Source organism: Phocoena phocoena, chromosome 8, assembly GCF_963924675.1.
Source record: "Phocoena phocoena chromosome 8, mPhoPho1.1, whole genome shotgun sequence".
Classification (NCBI taxonomy): Eukaryota; Metazoa; Chordata; class Mammalia; order Artiodactyla; family Phocoenidae; genus Phocoena; species Phocoena phocoena.
In genome coordinates this window covers 57179150-57202026 of record NC_089226.1, presented here as the reverse complement: position 1 = coordinate 57202026, position 22877 = coordinate 57179150, and the positions used below count along the sequence as shown (strand labels likewise).

The window sequence follows — 22877 nt, the reverse complement described above, 5'->3', positions numbered from 1 at the left end:
CAGGCCTGTCTTCAGGTGCCCAGTCGGTCAGCCAACTGAAAGCTGGTTTTATTGGCTGTAATCTCTGGGAAGATTTTAATGTTCCCTATTTTTGCCTCGTTGCCCTCTTTTCCCAATGACTTCCCTTCCTTTAAAACAAAATATAATAATCTCCAAACCCCCCCAAAATCCAAGTAGTTGTTTATTAGTCTAGAGCTTTTGGTGTTTTTCCCCATGTGGCTCAGGCCAAGGTTCCTCCTACCCCCCAGACCTTGGTGCAGGCCCAGAGGTCAGGAGAATCTTCTTCATGCCTCAAGCCTGTCCCCTCAGGTGCTCCCCCCACCCCTGAGACCTCACCAGAGGGAGCCTGGGTGTGGAGCCTGCCCCCCAGCCCTGGAAGCCATAGGCAGCTCCCTGGACCCCCAACAATCCCCAACTCACCATGATCCAGAGGGGGGAGGGCACCTGGGATAAGGTGTGGGAGTTGTCAGAGGTGACAGACGGGACCCCCGCGCACCACAGCAGGGAGAAGAGCCACGGGGCATTGACTGTGTAGAGGTTCACGCTCAGGTTCCAGGATGCATAGTCCCTGTGGGGCAGGGACAGAGGCTGGTCGGCCCTTTGGCCAGTGTGGGAAGCCTGTAAAGCATGGCCCTTCACAACCTCACGCCGTCCTCAAAACTGTCCCTGGAGGAAGGAAACTCCGCTCTCAGAGGGCCAAGCTCACATACAAACCCAGGTGTGCCTGATGTTCTCAACCTCTCCTCTTTGAACCCTGAGCCTGTGTGTCCAGTCCTCTGGGTGAGCCTGGGCAGGATGGGGTGGGCACCTGAGCTCCTGGCGGGACACCTGAGTGTAGCGCAGGTTCAGCCGCTGGATGTGGCCTCTCCGCAGGCTGGCAGCTGCCTCCTTGGAGCCCGATGTCTGCTGGAAGCCAGGAGCCACCTTCTGCACGAAGGGCCTCTGCCTGTTAGGCAGCCACAGGACCTGCAGGCAGGAGAGGAGCAGCCTCTGATTTCCCTTCTATACAGTGGGGTTAGGGTGTCTGTCCCTCGTGGAGCACCTGGAGGGGTTAAAAGAGGCGGGACCTGGCACGCAGTGAAAGCTTTCAGGTAGTAACCACCTCCGGGGGATGACTTGGTCCCAGCCATGGCTGGGAACTGCTTTGGCAACACCTCAGGAAGATCCCCCTCCAGACCCTAGTCAGGACAAGACCGATAACGCCCCAAGTGTCAACTACTGTGCATGTGGCCACCAGCGTCTTGTGTGTTGTCATAGTTGGAATCGTATTTTTCTGATCCCCAGGTATCATGTAGGTAACACTTCATGGAAGTACCATGTTCCGCAGAATCTGGCCCTGCTCCTGCCCTTTGTACGTTTTATTTTTTTTCCTTTGTACATTTTAAACGCCTTTCTTATTTCCCTCTTGGCCCCATGATGACCCTGTCAGGGAGGCGTGGGGTATGCTACCCTCATTTCACAAATGTGGAACGCTGAGGTCTGGAGAGGGGACACGGTGAGTTTACTGCTTGAGCGGGACTCCAGGCAGGCCTGGTCTCCCTCCGGGTGGGGCAGGGCTGGGCGGAGCTCAGCTCCTTGGGGACAGAGCTGGGTGGGGCTGGGCTGCAGGGCCTCACCTGGTGCTGGGGGAAGCCCGAGTGCAGCAGGGCCTCCAGCGTGACGTTGAGGAAGCTGCCGCGGTAGGGGTGCTCCCGCGGCGGGTCACGCAGGTTGAGCAGCAACGTGGTGTTGCCCTTGGCCAGCTCCAGGAGTTCCATTAGGCTGCAGATGGACTGGTTTTGGGCCTCCCTGTGGTCGGACGGTGACAGGGAACTGGCCGTCCAGAAGGGGTCCGTCTGGCAGAGACAGGGACACACGTTTGTCTCACCAGTCCTGTGGGGCCTCCACATGCCTTCCTGGCTATGGAACTTGGAGGTGACTGAGCTGCCAGTGTCAGCTGGTGTGTGCAAGTCAGGCACATTGAAGGCTGGGGCCCTTTGGGACCTCTAGGAGAACCCAACCATAACCTCTCTATCCCAGTCTGCTCGCCAAAAGAATGATTTGCTTGGAACATATCCCAGACCCCAGTCCGTTTTTCTCTCAGTAGCACTTCAGACCAGAGAACCAACTTCCTCTAGAGTTTTACAGTGTTAACAATTTTAGCTATTAACTATTATAATCAAAATCAACTTTTTCTGGTAGGGGAGGCAGAACCAGAACAAGTAGTGACAACCATGATAGCTGGGCTGCAGTGGCAGGAGCCCAAGGAGGCCGCCAACCAGCCTGGCTGTGAGTCAAGGAAGCTCGGCATGTGAAGGTCACCTGAGCTGAGGGCTGCCCCTGGCCCTCTCCATGGAGTCCCTGACCATGCTTTCCATGCCTAGGACAGGTGCTGCCAGACCTTCAGGAACCACTGGCCAGCGTTGAGCCTCTGCAGCAGGGTCCAGTTGAGCATGGAGGCGGGCCTGCGGGCGAGCTCCGGGAATTCCTCCTCCACGTTGGTGGTGCGGCGCAGGGTGGCGTCATGCATGAGGAAGGGCACGCCGTCCAGGCTGTGGGAGGGTGGGGCTGCGGAGTCACTGCCCACCCAGGTCCCTCGCCCGCTCCTCCCCACCCACTTACACCAGCCCACCTAGGGACCCAGGCCTGCTCTGCCCCTCTTTGGGCCTCAGGTTCCCCGTCTGCACAGGGAAGTCAGTGGGCAGTAGGTGAATCCCTCGGCTCTCTCTGAGGGTCAGATGGGGGTGGGCACTGCTGAGGAGGGAGGGCTGAGCGTATTCTCTCAGCAGCCCTGGGAGGTAGAGGCTATCTCATTTGATAATAGGGAAACTGAGGCTGGAGACAGAAGTATCAAACTCAAGGCCTACCAGCCAGTAAGTGGTGGAACCTGGCTTAGAACCCAGTCCACGTGCTGCCATAATGAGAAGAGTGCAAATGCAGGCCCCTTTGACAAGTTCCACCCTGGTATCATCCCGGTCTACCCCACTCTGCTGGGGCTGCCAGTAGCCCCATAAGGTGCCTTAGCGTGAAACAGTAAAAGGCACCTGTGCTCCCCCTCCTCAAGGCATTTTTCTACCACCTGCTAGAAAGTTTTGATAAACACACAATTCTATAATGTCTACAATGGGAATGGTATCCTCACACCGTGGTACCCCTGTTCAGTACCCTGCCCCCCTCCCCTTCTCAGACATGATGTTATCAGATCAGTATGGACACTTCTTGCCCTTTTTACAAACACATACTTAAAATCTACATGTAGAAATTGTATAGATCACTTTTATGTGGTCTTTATAACTGACATCACTGTGAACGTATCACTCTGCACCTTGCTGACTCCACTCATCAGAGTGTTTGTGCTCCATTTTGCTGAGCCATACAGAGCTAGTCTTTCCATTAAGTGGATCTGTGGCAGGACTCCAGGTCCCTGCCTCCACCCTGCTTGAATCAGGTGTCTGTTTTTTCCTCTATTTTATATCCTGGAGTATGGCACAAAATCTATTTGCATAAACATGGTGCCTGCCCTGCAGTGGATAATCCAAGCCTCTGCTCTCCCATCTCTAAGACTCTGGGACCAGACGTGTCTCCAGCAGAAACCCGGGTGTGGTTGCATCGAGGAGGAAAAGAGGTGCTGTCCTCCCAAGCCCCACGCTTACCTGATGGTGACGTCAGCCTGGAGTCCGTACAGCTTCTGCTCTAGGGCCTTCCTGAAGGACATCAGCGTGTGCTCTGGGGCCAGCTGGGGAGGAAGGTGGTGGTGAGGGAGAGCCAAGCTTTAGTTCAAGCACCGCTCCCCGACCCACAGAAACTTCCACGTTGGGAGGCTGGGGTAGACCCGGTTCTAATTCCACTCCTCTAAGCAGTACCTGTGGAGCCCTGGGCATCCACACAGCTTCTCTGAAGCTCAGTTTCCTCATCTGTTAAATCATGCCTACCTCATAGATTTTTTTGGTGGTGGGGAGAGAGAAGCGGGGATGGTTAGTGTTGATGTATATAAATGTCGGGGGTGGAGGGCTTTTTTACAGTCTTCTGCCTCTATGCAGTCTTGGGCTGGGCTGAATGCCAAGTTTCCTCCTGGTTATACCTTGAGTCCAGGTGGAGATCCCCAAGGGAGAGGACAGGGTAGACAGCATGGCAGAGTTTCAGTGGGGTGACTGGTTTCTTCATCTATACAGACATGACACGACCATCTCCTAGACTGTCATAAGGATTAAAAGCTCCTAGCACGTTGCCTGATACAGAGTAAGTGCTTAACAAATGACAGCTGTTACCCTATAGCATATACATCAGAAACTCCTAGTTCTAGGCCTGACTCTGCCATTAACTAGGTTTGTGACCTTTGGTGCATCTCTTTATCCTATGGGCCTCAGTTTCCCCATCTGGTCTTTGGCGGTATATGTACACTGTTCTCTGAGTGTCCTTCCAGTTGGGGGAGTTGGGGTTCCGAGTCTCCCTAGTTGTTTTGGTCTGGTGATCCTGTCATACCTCTTGCTGCCACTAGGGGTCAGCACCATACCAAGGATTGGGCTAGGACCACGTGCAGTGCGGGATGCAAGACAGGGAAGACTTCTGGCAGTGAGGGATGGGTGGAAAGGGCTCCCATGGCTCATCCCATTCTCACCAAGACATGCTCGTTCCCATCTTCTCTTCCTCCGGCTATGCTGTTCCCCAGCATGTAACACACTCCCCTCGCCTGGGAAGCGGCCTGGCATGGCAAGGGCTTTGAAGCTGAGAAGGAGCAATTCCCCTTCCCAGTCACCAACCTGGGCCCATCACACCTCACCCTCTGGACCTCGGTTCCTTTAGCTATAAAATGGACTAATATTACCAAGCTCATAGCTGAGGTAATAGACGTCAGCAGTCTCTGAAATGGGAGTTCCTTTCTTCCCCTTTCTGCAGGGCAGAGTGGCCTTGGGGGATATGCTGCCTTGTCTCCCGGTCAAGTGGGCTGGGTGAGACCCCCACAGAGGCGTCCAGGTGTGGACTCGGTGGGGTTCCTGCTCAGTCACCTCTAAATGCCCTGTGGCCAGGCATCCCACAAGTGACCACCAGAGAGGTACCAACACGCCCCTCCCACGTGGCAGACGGTAGACTGGGGGTAGACACAAAGAGCGTAGCAGGGGCCATGAAGACCCTTGGGAGAAGGAAGAAGTGTTTGGGAGGGGCAAAATCTCTTTTCTGGAGGCTTTTTAAACTCAGATCTCCCTGCGTTAGGTGCTGGCCTCCTTAAGAAAGAGGGTTGCTACTGCCTCAGGCCTAAAGGCAGATAGGGCTGTATTGTCAGAAGTGTGCGTGTGTGGGTGTAGTCGTCACAGACTCATGGTGGTGGACCACTGTGGTTAAGAGGCCCAACTTTGGAGTCAGTCTGACCAAATATTAAAGTATGCACACAGGCCACCCACATAGGAAGGACATCCCCGTCCAGGGCACACACATACCATCTCCAAGACAGGGATGAGCACCTGGGCTTACCACACACAGATGTGTGGACCCAGAGTCAAAGCCTCCCACAGGCAGACATACAGGTGTAGACACTGGTACTCATGCATTCACAGTGACACAGGGAGGACTTGTGTCCGACACCCACACCAGCCCCTCAAGGGCCACCACCAGGATGCATTCAGCCAGATGCACAATGAGAGAAATTCTACAGGACAAATGACTCAGTTTCTTCAACAAATAAACAGCATATGGGGAAAAAAAGGGAGGGAGATTATTATAGACTAAAAGATACTTAGAAGACATCCCAGCCAGCTGTACCACACGGACTCTGTTTGGATTCTGATTTTTCACAACTCAATTATAAAGAGATATTTTTGAGACAAAGTAAAGCTGAACACTGATTCAGTATTAGATAGTACTAAGGAATGATTAGTAATTTGGTTAGGTGTAATAGTGGCAGTGTGGCGTAGTTCTGTTTTTTAGGTCTTTATGCATTAGAGATACGTCCTGAGGTAAGCATGGATAAAATGATACAATACCTGGGATTTGCTTTCAAAAAAGACAAAGCAGGGCGATAGATGAAACAAGAATGGCAAAATGTTGATAAATGGTGAAGGTGGTGTTGGATTCATTATACTATTCATTCCCCTTCTGTGAATGTTTGAAATCTTTCTGCTAAAACAACAATCCACATGGGGCCACCCCACTCCTTCCCTTTGCCCCCGCTTCCTGCCTCAGCACACCCCACCCTCTTGTCCTGTGGCCTCCAGAGCAGGTGGGGTGGGTAATACGGGTCATGGAAAGAAAAGCAGCTATAATATGGGGTCCTGCCTCCTGGAAGGCTGTCCTCCTAATTTATCCTTACAAAAGCCAGCAGCAGGGAGGCCTGGAGGGGACCAGCAACCCGCCAGACACACGGGCAGCATGTGGCAAAACTGGACCCCAAATCCAGATCCTCTGACTCCAAAACCATGGCCTTTCTAGCTGGTTGCCTCCAGGAGGTGCCAGGAGCAGCATGGGGTGTGATGGGAGAGCACCAGGGTCCAGCTCAGGGTCGCAGGTCTCTGAGCCTTATCTAGGAAATGTGTACAATAATGGTGATTTGCAGCCCTGTCCGACGTGACGCCTCCTTTAAATGCTTACTTCGTGAGGCCCCCTAGACTACCCTGAAATTCAGCGATACCATGGAACTCCCAACTACTGCCACAACCAAGAAAAAGCTCTCAGAGCCCTCAAGTGCCCCCTGGTGGTGATGAGTGGTACTGCATCTGTTGACAACCAAAGTCCAAGGCTTTAGTAGGTCAGGAAACCCAGTCTAGAGAAGCAGGAGGGCTTGCCCGAGGTAACAGGAAAGCATAACTCTTACTTTCTGTGAGCCAGACTCATATCTGGGCACATCACACAGGCTAACTCTTGCTTCCTGTGGCCATAGGGTGCAGACACTCCCATCATCCCAGGGGACAAGATGAGCAAACTAGGCACAGAGGAGATAGAATAGGCCCTGACTCCCACAGCTGCCACGGGGCCTGGAAGCCTGGCTCTGGTGCATACTCCCTCGAGGGGAGGGCCTACTGCAGGGTCACAGGGGTGGCAGAGAAGGAGCAGGTGCTGACTCTGACTCCTTCCACTCTCCGTCCCACCCGGTGCAAATGTTTTCCTTTAGCAGTGGGCTTGGAGCTGCACCCAGCTCTCTTGCCTGCACAGCCTGGAGGGTTTTTCTGCTGCTTTGTCCCAGCCCCTGGGCCCTGCTCCCTTCCTCACACCCAGCATCTCTCTCTCTCCTGGGCCTTCCTAACCTACAACCTGGCAGTATCTGGGCCTGGCCTAAAACCCTCCTGCATCTCTCCAGGGCCCTCAGGATGAAAATGAAATGTTTCAAACCAGATGCCTTCGGGCTCTTCAGGACTTGATGCCATTGAAACTCTCCAGCCTTTTCACCAACCCTTTCCATTAAACCCCTCCCACGCCCACCCCCCAACACCACCACCACCAAAAAGGGCTAAAACTTGTGGCTATTATTACATTACGTGTATTATATACATTTCCCTGCAAGCTCCTTCCTACAAGGAGTTAGGTTTTAGGTTTTTTGCCTGTCTCCCCTCAGCAATGGCAGCTCCACCCACCCCTCACCCCAGTCTTTAGGGCCCACAAGTGGCACTCACCATGGGGGCCCCGCGGTGGCCGATGAGGGCAGGTTTGGGGCCCAGGTCCTTTTTCTCCATGATGCAGGGAGAGGAGATGGTGAGAGGGGCCAGGTAGAGGGCAAACACCACGGTGAAGAAGGTACCAAGAATGGCCATCTGGGAGGCTGCAGACATGGGCCCAACCATGAGCCCCGGGCAGCTTGGCAGGGTGTGCTGGATCCCTCCTCCCTCTACTTGTCAGGACCCAGATGCTTTGAGGGGACCCTGCACCAAGAGGATCCCCCATTCTTGCTAGGAAGGTGAACCTGGCCTCTAAGTCACACACACATGTAGAGACACAGAGGAAGAAACACACAAGGCCGAGGCTGCAACCTCTGTGGAACCTGCAGGCCGGGACTGTGAACCGGGACTCCCCACACTGAGAGCAAGGGCCGCGCCATATCCCCAGGCTACCTAGGTAACGTCCAGGCGGGGGCAGGACAAGCTGGCCTTGGTACTTGGAGCACACGGAGGGTAGGTCCTGCCCAGTCATACTTACAGGATCGCTCTGCGCGGGCAAACTGTCCTGCCACGATCCAGGAGAGCGCAGTGATGGCGACCAGGGCCCCCATGTGCAGGAACGGCGCTGTGCCCTTGTGTGCAGGAAGGGACAAGAGAGACTGCTGGCTCCCAGCTGTGCCCAGACCCTCTGGTTACCAACGTCCTTACGGCCTGTCTCTATCCACGAGGCAGGAAAGTGTCTCCATTTTTCAGTGGAGGAAACTGGGAGTCCAGGTACCCCGGATTGTAGCACCCTCCCCGCCTCTGAGTTGCTATGTGATGTGGACCCCTCCCTACTTCCTCTGGACCTTGATCTAGAGAAACGGCAGTGACCATAAAGGCACTGTCTTGTTTTGAGGGTCCTGGGGAAGCAGCCACCCTGTCCCCACCCCCACTCACCTGCAGGGAGATAAGCAGCACCTCCCACTCGTCCTCCCACAGCTGGGCCACAGCTGACATGGCCACCACCGTAGCCACCAGGATGGCCACCAGCCCCATCTGGAAGGGGAAGAGCCACCAGAGGGTCAGGGCAGTGTCAAAGCCCCATCGGCCCAAGGGTCCCCAGTGTGTCTGAGAGGGAGAGCAAAGGTAGAGAGACGGAGCGAGAGGCTGAGAGGCGGAAAGGGGAGAGTAGAGAGTACAAGAGAGACGGACAAAGCAGGGCAGAGGCAGGCACTGGAAGAAAGCCAGAGGCAGCCGTGCAGAGGACAGTGAGAGGAGCAGAGGCAGGAGAAGGCAGGTGGACCCAGTGAAGAAGGGACCGTGGGAGAAATAGAAGGGAGGGTGGAGAGAAGACAGGTGGGCTGGAGCTGGGCTAAGGTGGGGCATGGCCCCAGGGCTCAGGGTGTGAGGAGGGAATATACTCGGCAAATGGGGGGCCTCCCTGAGCCCAGCAGGTCCCGTCCCAGGCCTTGCCCAGCCACCTTTCATCCAGCGTGACAGGTGAGGAGACCAAGGCTCCCCAGGAGATGGGGCACAGGGGAACCTGCCCAGGTTGCAGGGCAGCAGGCTGAGGAGCCAGGCCCCCCGCAGGAGGCTGACACCCAGCCTGGCCTTCAGGCTACAGCGAGCAGAGGTGAGGCAGGGGTCTGCCCCACACGCCCCGTTGCCAAGGCCTGCTCTCAGCCTCAGCCTCCTAGCTTCCAGCCTCTAATGTGTTATGGGAGCTGCTCTCCCAGAGGAAGTGAGGAGTACAGCTCTGACGGAACACCAGATGGAACCTTCATGGGACGGAAAGCTCTGGGGACAGATGGGATCTGAAGTGTGTCATGTAACATAAGACGCTCCCCCAAACTAACTAATGCCTGGTTTCTGGTTACTCAGCCCCCCAGGGTCCCTGCCTTGGGCCCTGGATCTCACTCTGCCCAACCTCTCCACACCGCCAGGCCTGCCTCGTAAAACTCAGCTCACACCTCTACCCCGAAGCCTTCCGCAGCCCCTCTCTCCATAGGCGCCTGCCAAGACCGCCACATCCGGCCCTCCTGACTTCCTACTGCCTGCTCCCAGCTGCTCTCTTTGCCATCAGGGCTCTCGCCTTCTTTTTCTTCTGACAGTGTCTCTCCTGGAGGCAGCAGCATTGTGAGAGCCCTCTAACGACCAAACAAGCTCTAAATTGAGTTTCTAGCTCGTCAGGGCAGAGACAGAGGCTGATCCATCTTCGTTCCCTGCCACGCAGGGAAGATTCATCCCCGTCTGGGATTAAGTTTGCCTTTGGAGGTTTGTCGTTCCAGCCCATCAGCCTGGAAACAAATGTTCCAATAAGAAGCAGTAATAAGGCTGAGATGGATAGGAGCTCTCACGGATTGTGACATGCCGGTCCAGAGGACACGGGAATGAGAGACATGAAGGTGCATGGAGGGCCCGAGTGTGCCTGGCTCTGCGGGAGGCACTCCGCTTGCTCACGTTTATCCTCGTAAAATCCCAGCTGAGATGTTACCATCTTCATTTTACACATAGGAAAATGGGGCTCAGAGAGCCTAAGGGTTTGCTTGGTCACGTAGCTTTGAAGGGGGGCAGATTCAGGAGCAAACCCCATTCTGCCCGTCTCGGAGGTTGTGCTCTTTCTGGGATGTCACGCTGCAGTGGAGGGAGCCCACAAGTGTCCTAACCATCCCTGAGCATCCTCCCAACCCCCCCACCCCAACACGCAGGCTCCCTGCCCCCTGCTGCCCTCCAGGCCATAGCAAGCATCTTTGAAGGGTCACCTCTGAGCATTTTATTAGAGAATTTAACTGCTAGTGGAAATACTTGTAATAAAACTGATTTCCAAGGATCCTAATGCAATGGAAAATTTTATCCCCTCTGAATTCTGCAGTGACTGTAGTGGCAACCTTATGCCCCACAGCATTACTGCAGTGGTCAAGTTCTGTGGGATTTCCCCCTACACACGCCGTGTCCTTAAGCCACGATAACAGCACTGACTCCCAACAACTCTACCACCCTTCCTCAAGTCTGACTGCAAAGGATACATCCCACCCAGAAGGCCCAGGGGAAGCCTCTGAGAAAGCGGTCTCTGGTTTTCTGTGCTGGAGGCACTGTGGTTTGTGACGACAGCGGGAGGGGTGGAGGATATAGGAGCTACGTCCGTTCATTCAGTGAGCCTTGCCCGGGTGCTGGGACCCGGAGGAGTTGGAAACCAGCTCTGCCAACAGGTTGGCGGGGGTGGCTGGAATCTGGGTTCTGTGGTCTAAGTGGCAGATTGGCCCAGGGTTCAGGGACCCACTTAGGTCACATCCCTCGGTGACTGTGCCTAATGGGGGTGGTTAACTTCTCAAAGCATGTTTCCTGAGCTGTGAACTTGGGAGACTGAGCGCCTACCTGAAAGGGGTTTGGAAAGATAAATGAGAAAATGCAAGAGAAATGCTCAGCACCATGGCTGGCACCAAAATAATGAGTGCTTACTAAATGTTAGTGGAATAACTTTTAAAAGTGGACGTAATATCAAATAAACAGGATTATTTCAAGCAGTAAATGAAATACAGTGTGGAAAGCCCCTCACATGTAACCCAATAAATGATGGTTGTGGCACCGTACCTGACACGCAGGATGAATGTGCCTTCCTAAACCGCAACTAGAGGGATAGAGGCTAGACACCAGGAAGAACTGTGGAGCCTGGGCTGGCTGTTTGGAAGGAAGTCTGGATTCACTGGGGGTGCTGATGGGGACGGCCTAGGGAGGTGGGAGCTGTGATCAAAGCCCCTCAACAGCGGTGGCACCTGAACTGATGCTGGGGTGGTAGGTGGGGTAGGAGGGGGGGTATCTCAGGGAGACCACCTCCTATTTACTTCAAAGCCCCCAAGTACCCTTCCACCTTCTTCTTCACGTCCTGGACCCCTGGACTTTTCCTGGAGGCTCACCTGGCAGGGATTTCTGGGAAATAGGAGCTTTGGGAGGACCGGGGAGGAGGGGGAAGGGCCCCAAGTGGACATCCAGATCCACTCACAGTACCCAGCCTGCCGCAAACAGCTCCCTCCCCGCACTGCCCAGAGGCCCTCTGTCCTCTAGCCCTCCCCTCCTCAGGATTCGGGGGGAACTGGAGACTCTCAGAATAAAGATTGTGATGAAAACATAGCATAAAACTATATAGCATTGGGGCTTCCCTGGTGGCGCAGTGGTTGAGAGTCCGCCTGCCGATGCAGGGGACACGGGTTCGTGCCCCGGTCCGGGAGGATCCTACATGCCACAGAGCAGCTGGGCCCACGAGCCATGGCCGCTGAGCCTGTGCGTCCAGACCCTGTGCTCTGCAACGGGAGAGGCCACAACAGTGAGAGGCCCCCGTACCGCAAAAAAAAACAAAAACAAAAACCAAAAAACTATATAGCATTAAGTATGGTACTGGTATAGGACCAGAGAGATAAATGAAAGTAAATAAAAAGCTTAGAAACAGATCTAAATACATAAAAATATTTAGTATATGATAAAATTGGCATCTCAAATTAGAGTGGAAAGGATGGGTTACTCAACAGAGAGCTGGGACTGAGAAGCCACCTAAAAAGCACAAAGTAAGATCACATTGTACCCTAAAATAACTTCCAAAAGGATAACAAAGTTAAATGTTAAAAAAAGTAGAAACATAATTACCAAATGATACCACAGAGAAATTTTTTATAATCTTGGAGTGGGAAAGACTTTTCTGACACGAAACCCAGGAGCCATAAGAGATGACAGAATCCCTAAGCATAAAAAATCCTTAAGGATAAAAAAATTCCTGTGGCAAAAATACAACAAGCAAAGTCAAAAGATGAATGACAACTAGGAAGGATGATTTGCAATTCATCAGCCAAAGGCCTCATTTTCCAAATCTATAAAGAGCTCCTGCAAGTTAATAAGCAAAAAGCAAACCTCACAGCAAAAAGGGCAAATGATATGAGGAGACAGTTTATAGAAAAGGAAATGTCAATGACTTAAGCAGATGAAAGATGCTGAACCTAACTCATCATAAGGGAAATGCAAATTAAAACTACACAGTATGGGCTTCCCTGGTGGCGCAGTGGTTGAGAGTCTGCCTGCCGATGCAGGGGATGTGGGTTCATGCCCGGGTCCAGGAGGATCCCACGTGCCGCGGAGCGGCTGGACCCGTGAGCCATGGCCACTGAGCCTGCGCATCCGGAGCCTGTGCTCCACAACGGGAGCGGCCACAGCAGTGAGAGGTCCGCGTACCGCAAAAAAAACAAAAAACAAAAAAAACACTACACAGTATGGAGGGACTTCCCTGGTGCTCCAGTGGTTAAGACTCTGCACTCCCAATGCAGGGGGCCCAGATTTGATCCCTGGTCAGGGGACTAGATCCCACATGCTGCAACTAAGACCCGGTGCAGCCAGATGAATGGATGAATGAATGTTTGGGACTTCCCTGGTGGCGCAATGGTTAGGAATCCGCCTGCCGGTGCAGGGGACACGGGTTCGATCCCTGGTCCGGGAAGATCCCACATGCCGCAGAGCAACTAAGCCCGTGCACCACAACTACTGAGCCTGCACTCTAGAGCCCACGAGCCACAACTACTTAGCCCACGTGCCACAACTACTGAAGCTCGCATGTCTAGAGCCCGTGCTCCGCAACAAGAGAAGCCACCACAATGAGAAGCCCGCACACTGCAACGAAGAGTAGCCCCCGCTCGCCACAAGTAGAGAAAGCCTGTGTGCAGCAACGGAGACCCAACGCAGCCAAAAAAAAAAAAAAAAAACTACACCGTATGGACATCTCTTAAAAAACTAAAAATAGTCACCATATGATCCAGCAATCCCACTCCTGGGTGCATATCCAGAGAAAACCATAATTTGAAAAGGTACATGCACCTCAACGTTCATTGCAGCACTATTTACAATAGCCAAGACATGGAAGCAACCAAAATGTCCATTGACAGAGGAATGGATAAAGAAGATGTAGTACATATATACAATGGACTATTACTCAGCCATTAAAACGAATGAAATAATGCCATTTGCAGTGACATGGATGGATCTGGAGATTGTCACTCTGAGTGAAGTAAGTCAGAAAGAGAAAGCCAGACATATGATACCGCTTATGTGTGGAATCTAAAAAAATGGTACAAATGAACTTATTTACAAAACAAAAATAGCATCACAGATGTAGAAAACAAACTTATGGTTACCAAGGGGGGAACGCAGGGAGGGATAAATTGGGAGATTGGGATTGGCATATACACACTACCATATATGAAATAGATAATAAGAACATACTGTACAGTACAGGGAACTCTACTCAATACTCTGTAATGACCTATATGGGAAAAGAATCTAAAAGAGTGGATATATGTATATGTATGACTGATACACTCTGCTGTACGGCAGAAACTAACACAACACTGTAAATCAACTATACTCCAATAAAAATTAATGAAAAGAAAACACTAGGGCTTCCCTGGTGGTGCAGTGGTTGGGAATACACCTGCCAATGCAGGGGACACGGGTTCGTGCCCTGGTCCGGGAAGATCCCACATGCCACGGAGCAACTAAGCCCGTGGGCCACAACTACTGAGCCTGCGCTCTGGAGCCCGCGAGCCACAACTACTGAGCCTGCGCTCTAGAGTCTGCAAGCCACAACTACTGAAGCCCGCGCGCCTAGAGCCTGTGCTCTGCAACAAGAGAAGGCACAGCAGTGAGGGACCCGCGCACCGCAACGAAGAGCGGCCCCCACTTGCCGCAACTCGAGAAAGCCCGTGCGCAGCAACAAAGACCCAATGCAGCCAAATATAAAAAATACATAAAATAAATTTATAAAAAAAAAAGAAAACACTACACTGAGGTACCATTTTCACCCACTGGGACTGGCAAAGTCAGGAAATCCCTGAACACTTTATGTGCAAGGGTGATTTTATAGGCACAATCATACATTACTGAGGGAGCATGAATTGGTGGCACCTGGCAAGGAGGCAGTTTGGCAGGAACTATCCGAATTACAAATGTACACACTCGTTACCCAGCGATTCCCCACACAGGTCCGTGCCACACTGTGCTACCAGGGAACTGAAAGTTAAATGGGATGTTGATCAGACCCAGCAACAGGGGACTGGCTAGATACCTCGGGAGCTAGGGATTAGATGCTGGGACAGGAGCAAGGGATGGACACCGATAGGAATGCTCCTATTGTACTGAAGGGGAGGGAGCTCCAAGAATTTTCTGTGGGGAGAGAGAGCGGGGAGGGGCATGATGGGGGTAGGGGATTAACTGTTATGCATAAAACTGTTATGTATAAAATAAGCTATGACGATACATTGTACAACACAGGGAATGTAGCCAATATTTTATAGTAACTATAAATGGAGCATAACCTTCAAAAATCGTGAATCAGGGGCTTCCCTGGTGGCGCAGTGGTGAAGAATCCGCCTGCCAATGCAGGGGACACGCGTTCAAGCCCTGGTCCGGGAAGATTCCACATGCCGCGGGGCAACTAAGCCCATGCATGCGCCACAACTACTGAGCCTGCGCTCTACAGCCCGTGCTTCGCAACAAGAGAAGACACTGTGTGAGAAGCCCGTGCACCGCAACGAAGAGTAGCCCCCGCTCCCGGCAACTAGAGAAAGCCTGCACACAGCAACGAAGACCCAATGCAGCCAAAAATAAATATAAAAATAAAATAAATTTTTAAAAATTGTGAATCACTATATTGTATACCTGTAACTTCTATAATATTGTACCTCAACTATACTTCAATAAAAAAAAATACTACCCCCAATTTTTTTTCTTAAGGTGCAAAATAGAGGGTATAATAGGCTACTACTTGTGTTTAAAGAAAAAGGAAATGTGTGCATATATATATATATATATATATATATATATATATATATATACACACACATACACACACATTTGTATGTACTTAAAATATTTCTGGAAAGATAATAGGGAGATTTACATTTTGTACTTCTTTGTACCTTTGTAATTTTGAACCATGTCAATGTATTAATGGTCAAAAGTCGGTTAAAACAAAACCAAAAAGAATAAGAATTTCTTAAAATCTTAGAATCGGGTTTCCCTGGTGGCACAGTGGTTGGGAGTCCGCCTGCCGATGCAGGGGACACGAGTTCGTGCCCCGGTCTGGGAAAATCCCATGTGCTGCGGAGCGGCTGGGCGCGTGAGCCATGGCCGCTGAGCCTGCACATCCGGAGCCTGTGCTCCGCGGCGGGAGAGGCCACAACAGTGAGAGGCCCGCGTACCGCAAAAAAAAAAAAAAAAAAAAATCTTAGAATCAAATGATAGAATCTTGGAAACAGAAGGGTAGAAGTTCCAGCCCCTGTTTGAATACTGAGCCCCAGGGAACTCGTTCTTCCCTCCAGGTGCAGTGGGTCCAGCTATGGATCATCTCCGCCAGGAAGGACCTTCCTCATGCTGACATCTCTTGGGAGGGATCAGAGGGGAGAGGGAGACAGGACTGGCACCCTGGGAGCTGGCACCAGTGCAGATGAAGCGACCTGAGCCCCCTTCCCCCAGGAGAAGACTCCATGCACTGATCTGCTGCCCTGGCTAGCTCGGGCCTCCGGACGCCTCTCCACTGGGATCAAGCAGGTGCGCCCTGGTCTGCCGAGAGCCAGGCGTGCCCTGGAGGAAGTGGCTGTGGTGTGCGCCAGCCCGACCTGGGGTGCCAGCCGGTGCAGTTCTTTCAAAGTGTCAGCTTTGTAGCTGGGAGAAGAAAGTCCCTCACAGAGGGGACTTCAGAAGCCCAGAGGAGATCTTAGGAAAGAGTGACAAGCAGGAGGAAGGTGGGAGGGGACCAGAGGCAGCTCACTGCTTTTTTTTTTGGCTGCGTTGGGTCTTTGTTGCTGTGTGCGGGCTTTCTCTGGCGAGTGGGGGCTACTCTTCGTTGCGGTGCGTGGGCTCTAGGCACGTGGGCTTCAGTAGTTGTGGCTCGCGGGCTCAGTAGTTGTGGCTCGCGGGCTCTAGAGCGCAGGCTCAGTGGTTGTGGTGCACGGGCTTAGTTGCTCCGTGGCATGTGGGATCTTCCCGGACCAGGGATCGAACCTGTGTATCCTGCATTGGCAGGCAGATTCTTACCCACTGCGCTACCAGGGAAGTCCTGTGGCTCACTGCTCTTCATCCCTCCAAGATTTCAGTTCCCCAGATCTAACTCCTCAGTTCCAGATCTCAGAGGCCCCCCTGGAGGCCCACAGGCACCTCCCGCTCCACGAAGCCTAACTGGAGCTCACCACATCCTTCTTCCGGTTCCTGCTTCGTATCTTTCTAGCTGGAAGTGAGCACCTCCCCTCAGAGTCACTCTGGACCCATCTCATGGGCTCGTGGTTATTTCTGGACATTTCTGCCCCTTCCTAAATGGCATGCTCACTCTGAGTCAGGCTCTAGGCAAAGAGGTGGCCCGTCCTTTCCTCCAAGGCCCAGGTGTTCCTGGGAGGGAGAGGCTCTCTCTTGGTCAGCTCTGTGCCACCCCTGCACCCGCTAGGCCGTCAGAAAGAGCAGGCATCAGCCACATGTATTCAGCACCATGCACGCCACCAACAGTAAGCAAGAGAGCCAAGGCTCTGCAACGTATGAAGCCTCTTTGCTTTGGGCCCAGTCCTGCGTGGGGCACCAGGGACATGGAGAGGGAAAGTCAGTTCTGGCCTGCACGGAGCTCCCAGACCAGGCAGGGCTGGGGTCAGGAAGCCAGATGGAAATGGACAATGAGATGTCAGGACTGTGGCAGGGGAGCCTGAGGGTGCTGGGGGAGCCTGAGAAGTCTTGTGTAGGTGGGGAGGAGAACCAAGGAAGGGTCCAAAAGAGACAGAAAGGGAGGAGTGAAGGGGTAAAGCAGAGAAGAGGCAGACATGCCGGGAGGGCCTGAGATGTCTCATGTGGCAGAAGCTGAGGGTGACAGTCGCATGAGAGCAGCTGGGAGACCTCAGCTGGGGCCAAGTCACGCAGAGCCTTAATGCCGGGTGGGGGAGTTTGGATCACCCTGGGAGCAATGGAAATGGTGGGAAGGGCTTTAAATTGGGAGAAATATCACTGGATCAGAGTTTTAAAATGAGCTCACTGAAGAGGAGAGGGTGAGACCGAAGGCAGAGCCAGCCAGAGGGCCAGAGCTGTGGCCTGTGCTGGTTGAGTGCACGGCTGCAGAGCTAAGATCCTGGACCCTCCACCTATTAAGTGGGAGACCTTGGGTGAGTTACTTAACCTCTTTGTACCTCAGTTTTCCCAACTGCAAAATGGGATCATAACAGTACCTAACGTCGCAGGGCTGCTGTGAGGGTTAAATGAGCTAATACAGCCTAGACCGCGAGAACAGTGCTGGGCACACAGTGAGTTCTCAGTGTTAGCTACTAGAACAATTATAATCACGATGCAGGAGAGGGAAGATGTGTCCGGGTTCTTCCTCTGCTGCTGCGGCCTCCGGCCTCCCCGCTCCTCCCTAGGCCCCCACGGAGGCAGCCCTTACCTTGTGCAGCCAGTGGAGGTTCATCTGCTGCCCCACGGCAATGTGACACAGTGCCAGGACCTGAACGGGGGCCCACAGGGCTAGAGTCAGGCACCAGGTGTGACCTGGAGGTTTCTGCCAGTTCCCCAGACACCCTGCTCCCCACTGCTCTCTGGGCCCGGCTCAGCCAGTCAGCAAACCTCCCTGAAGGCGATGGGAATGCCCAGCCCTGCCCAGCCCAGCCCAAGCCTGGCCTCCTCCCAGATTATTCCAGGCCTCCAGGCTCCTTCTCCTCTAGGATTTTTCCCTCAAGAGGTCACTGGGCCCTGCTTCACTTGGACTGCCTAATTAATGTTTTGGGAGTTCCAGGCTCCAGGATTCTGAAGCAGACTTCAGCCTTGTCCCCCAGGATGCCCCAGTCCAGCCTGGGGACTAACCTGAGTCTGAGGGAGTAGCGTATTGGGAGCAGCAACCACAGCAGAAGTTTCTGGAAGAGGAAGTCTGCAGTGGGGCCTAACAGCGGGATGCTCCACGGGGGCGGGGGAGAACATGCCAGGATGGGGCAAAGCAAGAGGACCTCCCTCCTTGAAGGAACCAAGCCCCAGCAGCCAGGAGAAAAGCCAGCTGCCCTCCTCAGACCAGGGCGGGCCCCTCCATCAGCCCAGCACAGGCCAGGTCTCCCTTCCCCTGGGCACAGGGCCACCTGCCCTCTGAGACAGCCCCACGTACCTGGAGGCCTGCGACGTAAGTGAAGGCGGCTGCTGTGGTCATGAGGATGGGCACGGACCAGTCGCTCCAGTAGCCCGTGTGGTTGTAGAGGTACCTGCCAGGAGGAGAAGGGGCAAGGGTCACACCTCCACCAGGGAGCCAGGACGCTCCCTCGGGCCGGCCAGCTCTCAGCCCTCACGTGGCCCGCTCAGTGACCCGGCCCTGCCCACTCAGTGAGAAGGTCATTGTCTCCCTGGTCATAGGTCAGCCTCTGGATGGCTCATGGGGGACACCTGGGCATGCCAAGAAGCATAAACAAGAAGACAATTCCCCTTAATTCTACTGCACAGAAATAACCATCACCAAAACTGCTGACTCCTTCCAGTGGGTTCCCCCCTCTGCTTATATATATATATAGTTTAAGAAGGCTGGTATTTTATAAATTTATTGTTTGTTTATTTATTTATGGCTGCATTAGGTCTTCGTTGCTGCGCGCGGGCTTTCTCTAGTTGCGGCGAGCAGGGGCTACTCTTCATTGTGGTGCGCAGCTTCTCATTGCGGTGGCTTCTCTTGTTGCGGAGCACAGGATCTAGGCACACGGGCTTCAGTAGCTGTGGCACGCAGGCTCAGTAGTTGTGGCTCGCGTGCTCTAGAGCGCAGGCTCAGTAGTTGTGGCGCACGGGCTTAGTTGCTCCGCGGCATGTGGGATCTTCCCAGACAAGGGCTCGAACGCGTGTCCCCTGCATTGGCAGGCAGATTCTTCACCACTGCGCCACCAACCCTGCTTATATATTTGTGTAAACAGCAAAGCCGGGACCCCGCTGCGTACAGCACAGCAGTCAGAGTTCAGGCGTTGGAGGGAGGCACACGCAGATTCAAATCCCCTGGCTTGCAGGACACTATGGAGGTGACAGGCTCCCCTGAATCTAAGATGCCATTGATTGTGACATTCATCTCAATTTCAATGTTAACATGTGAAAAGATGAGGTCTTAGGATTGATAAAATGTAATACCTGACTTCCCTGAGCCTTAGTTTCCTTACCTACAGGATGGGGATAACAAAGTGCCCTTCATAGTGTTTCCTGAGGATGAAGTGAGGTGAGGAACATGGTAAGTACTCAGTTCTCTGCTTCTAATTAACACAAGCATTTACTGAAGTCACTAAAATCCTGAGGAAATGTGAGTTTTTTAATAGTCACGTGGCCTTCTATTGAATTAATGTACCATATGAAGCCAACTTCCTACTAACGACAATTAATAGTTTCCAATTATTCACTATCATAAATTAACACAATTTTTTTTTTTGCACACACCTTTCTGTATTATTATTTCCTCAGGATAGACTCCTACAAATAGGATTACAGGGCCAAAGGGAATGAACTTTTTAAGGTTCCTGATAGATGCTGCTTAGCTGCTCTCCAGGAGACTGAACCACCCATATCCTCCCTGTACAATTGGGGAAGCTGAGGCTCAGAGAAGGCAGCAACTTGCACACGTCGTCAGAGAAACTGAGCCGGCGCCAGGCAGCTTCAGGCCTGCTGCCATCTTGGGCCTGGGCAGGGGGCTGGGAGGGGACACCAGGAGGACACTATGGGGCATCTGCCCTCTCCTGGCCCTCACCCTCAGATCCCAGTGGAAAATCTGTTGGGGAAACTGAGGCCCAAAGAAGGGCAGGCCCCGACCCTGGCGACTACTCCTGCAAAGTGTTCTGGCTCCACTTGTCTCTCCCTTTTGGCAGGGAGCCCCCACTGGAAGGCAACAGCCCAGATGGTCCCTTCCTGGCTTTCCCTGTCTAACCCTGACCACCTCGGTCTCACTCACCTTCTCTTGCTTCATGAGCTATCCCCGGAGACTCTCTAGACCCTGAGGACCAGGCCAGGGGCTCCTGAATCTCAGCACCGACTCCAAGAAACTGAGGTGACAGGGTGAGGGAGCTGCAGGTCCTCAGGCCATCCCTAAGCCCCAGGCAGCCCTTCCCTCTGCAGCCTCTTCGACAGGGCAGGCATCCGTCCTCTGCTTGAGCTGCCCAGTGACAGGGAGCTCACTCTCTGCAGAGTGGGGTAGCTCCGTGGACAGCATGATCCAGTCAGGAAGGTTCAAGTCCCTGTCCCAGATCTGACTGCATCTTGCTGTGTGACTTTGGAAAGGCTATTTAACCTCTCTGAGCCTCAGTCTCCTCGACTGTCCCCAGCATGTGTATTTGGCACCAAATGGTTGTGTGGCCCTGGGTGAGTCCTACCCCTCTCTGGGCCTTAGCTTCTCCTTCTGTACATGTTGGGGGTAGACCATCACCTGGGCAGCAGACCTGCAGTTCAGCAGAAATGTCCAGGGTCTACAGTCGAGGGCCAGCAGAGAATGTTCCCATTTGCCCACAGCAGTGCCTGTGCTTTGGATACCTGAAGGATGAATAATTGATTTATGGCATTTAATAAAGGCCAGGGGCCACCTCTGGGACTCGGCTGGGGCTCCGGCTCATCTTGCTGGGCTGCGGCGGGACGGCAGCCGGTCGTTTATTGAGCTCATTAATAACAGAAGCACAGCACTGCCATGCAGAGGGGAGTGGATGCCCAGGCTCCGTGCACTGAATCTCAGGATCATCACAAAATCCTAGAGCCACAGCCCTTCAGAAGCCCAGAGTCCAGAAATCCTAAATTCTAACATAATGGCCACCAGCTGGAGATTCGGCCTCCCAGGAAGCAGCCCTCAGGTTTAGGTGAGCTTGGAGCCCTCTCAGGTCCATCATCTTATTTCACCCTCAGGAAGACCTGATGAGGTCAGTTACTGAGGACTCACACTTATGTGCCCATGGTCACACTGAGCTGAACTTCTTTCTTTTTGATTTATTTATTTTAAATTTATTTATTTTTGGCTGCGTTGGTTCTTCGTTGCTGCACGCGGGCTTTCTCTAGTTGTAGCAAGCGGGGGCTGTGCTTCATTGTGGTGCGCGGGCTTCTCACTGTGGTGGCTTCTCTCGTTGCGGAGCACGGGCTGTAGGCGTGCGGGCTTCAGTAGTTGTGGGACGCGGGCTCAGTAGTCATGGCTCGCAGGTTCGAGAGCGCAGGCTCAGTAGTGGTGGCACACGGGCTTAGTTGCTCCGCGGCATGGGGGATCTTCCTGGACCAGGGCTCGAACCCGTGTCCCCTGCATTGGCAGGCGGACTCTCAACCACTGCGCCACCAGAGAAGTCCCTGAACTTCTAACCAAAAGGAAAAGGCAGCACTGGATGGACAGGGAGCACTGGCTGCCAAGCCCCAACTCTGCCCCCAACTGGTTGTGTGAACTTGGGCCTCAGTTTCCACACCTGTCAATGGGGGAGTTCCCACTAGAACCGAGGGAACGTCCCCTCCTCTGTGCCTTTCACTGTTTAACAAAGGCAGACAGTGGGGGGGGGGGGGGTGAGGAAGAAACAGGTGCCCTCGTGCACCCAGGTACCAGCCTCAGCTCTGCCCTTGGACCCGAGGCTGCTCTCCACAAAGGACCCTGAGCTTTCCTAGAACCACCTACCAGCCCTGCCCAAGGCCCTGCTCAGGGAGTTAGGAGGCCTGGGGTCTGGGGCCACCTCCTCTGCTGAGGCCTTGGTCTCTTTGGGCCTTGGAGTCCTTGTCTACAAAGGGGTCAGAGGTCCCAGCCCCCAGCTGAGCCCTGCCCCCATCTTACATTCCTATTTTCATGACAGCAGCCCGAGGGAGGAGGTCTCAGCTCCTCGCTAAGCCTCTGTTCTCTCCAGAGGACCGTGTCCCCCAAGGCTATACAGAGATTTGGTGACCAGTGGTGGCAGAGCCCTGAGGACCAGCCCAGGAGAGAGAATCAAACCCAAGCCCGTCCCCGTCTCAGCCGCCGGATGACCAGGCCCCAGGCCCCCGCCCCCTGATACCCACTCACCAGTTGAATTCATCGTAGTCGTTGTGGACTTCCCACCAGAAGTACAGCCAGGTGAGCGTGAGGCCGAAGGTCAAGGTGAGAAGCAGAAACCAGAGGCGCTCCCACTGGAGGGGCCAAACGAGGAAAGGGGTCAAGTGGGGCAGGGATGGCCCCAGGCCACCTCCACCCAGCATGGTCCCACCCCTCCCCCTTTGTAGCCCCGCTGCCAGGCAGGGATCACTGCCCTCTTCACACGGGTGGGGACCTGAGGCTCAGAGAGGGAAGTGACCTATCCAACATCACTGAGCCCCAAGTCACAAAACAGTGGGGAGCCAGAG

At 53.6% G+C, this 22877-nt stretch overlaps 1 protein-coding gene across 2 annotated transcripts in view; it reads right to left on the bottom strand.

Annotated features, from left to right (window-relative positions):
• The window catches only part of GDPD5 (glycerophosphodiester phosphodiesterase domain containing 5), a 43044-nt gene that overhangs the window by 6708 nt on the left and 13459 nt on the right, over positions 1-22877 (bottom strand). Inside the window, exons 2-12 of one of the 2 annotated variants that reach the window (XM_065882257.1) lie at positions 22561-22664; positions 18700-18793; positions 17992-18051; positions 8502-8600; positions 8101-8194; positions 7581-7726; positions 3633-3715; positions 2381-2531; positions 1617-1835; positions 809-966; positions 421-568 (exon numbers count right to left, since the gene is read on the bottom strand). In XM_065882257.1, coding sequence (XP_065738329.1) covers positions 421-568; positions 809-966; positions 1617-1835; positions 2381-2531; positions 3633-3715; positions 7581-7726; positions 8101-8194; positions 8502-8600; positions 17992-18051; positions 18700-18793; positions 22561-22664 — 1356 coding nt within the window. The remainder of the gene's footprint in view (positions 1-420; positions 569-808; positions 967-1616; positions 1836-2380; positions 2532-3632; positions 3716-7580; positions 7727-8100; positions 8195-8501; positions 8601-17991; positions 18052-18699; positions 18794-22560; positions 22665-22877) is intronic. The other variant, XM_065882258.1, reaches the window with a different exon arrangement.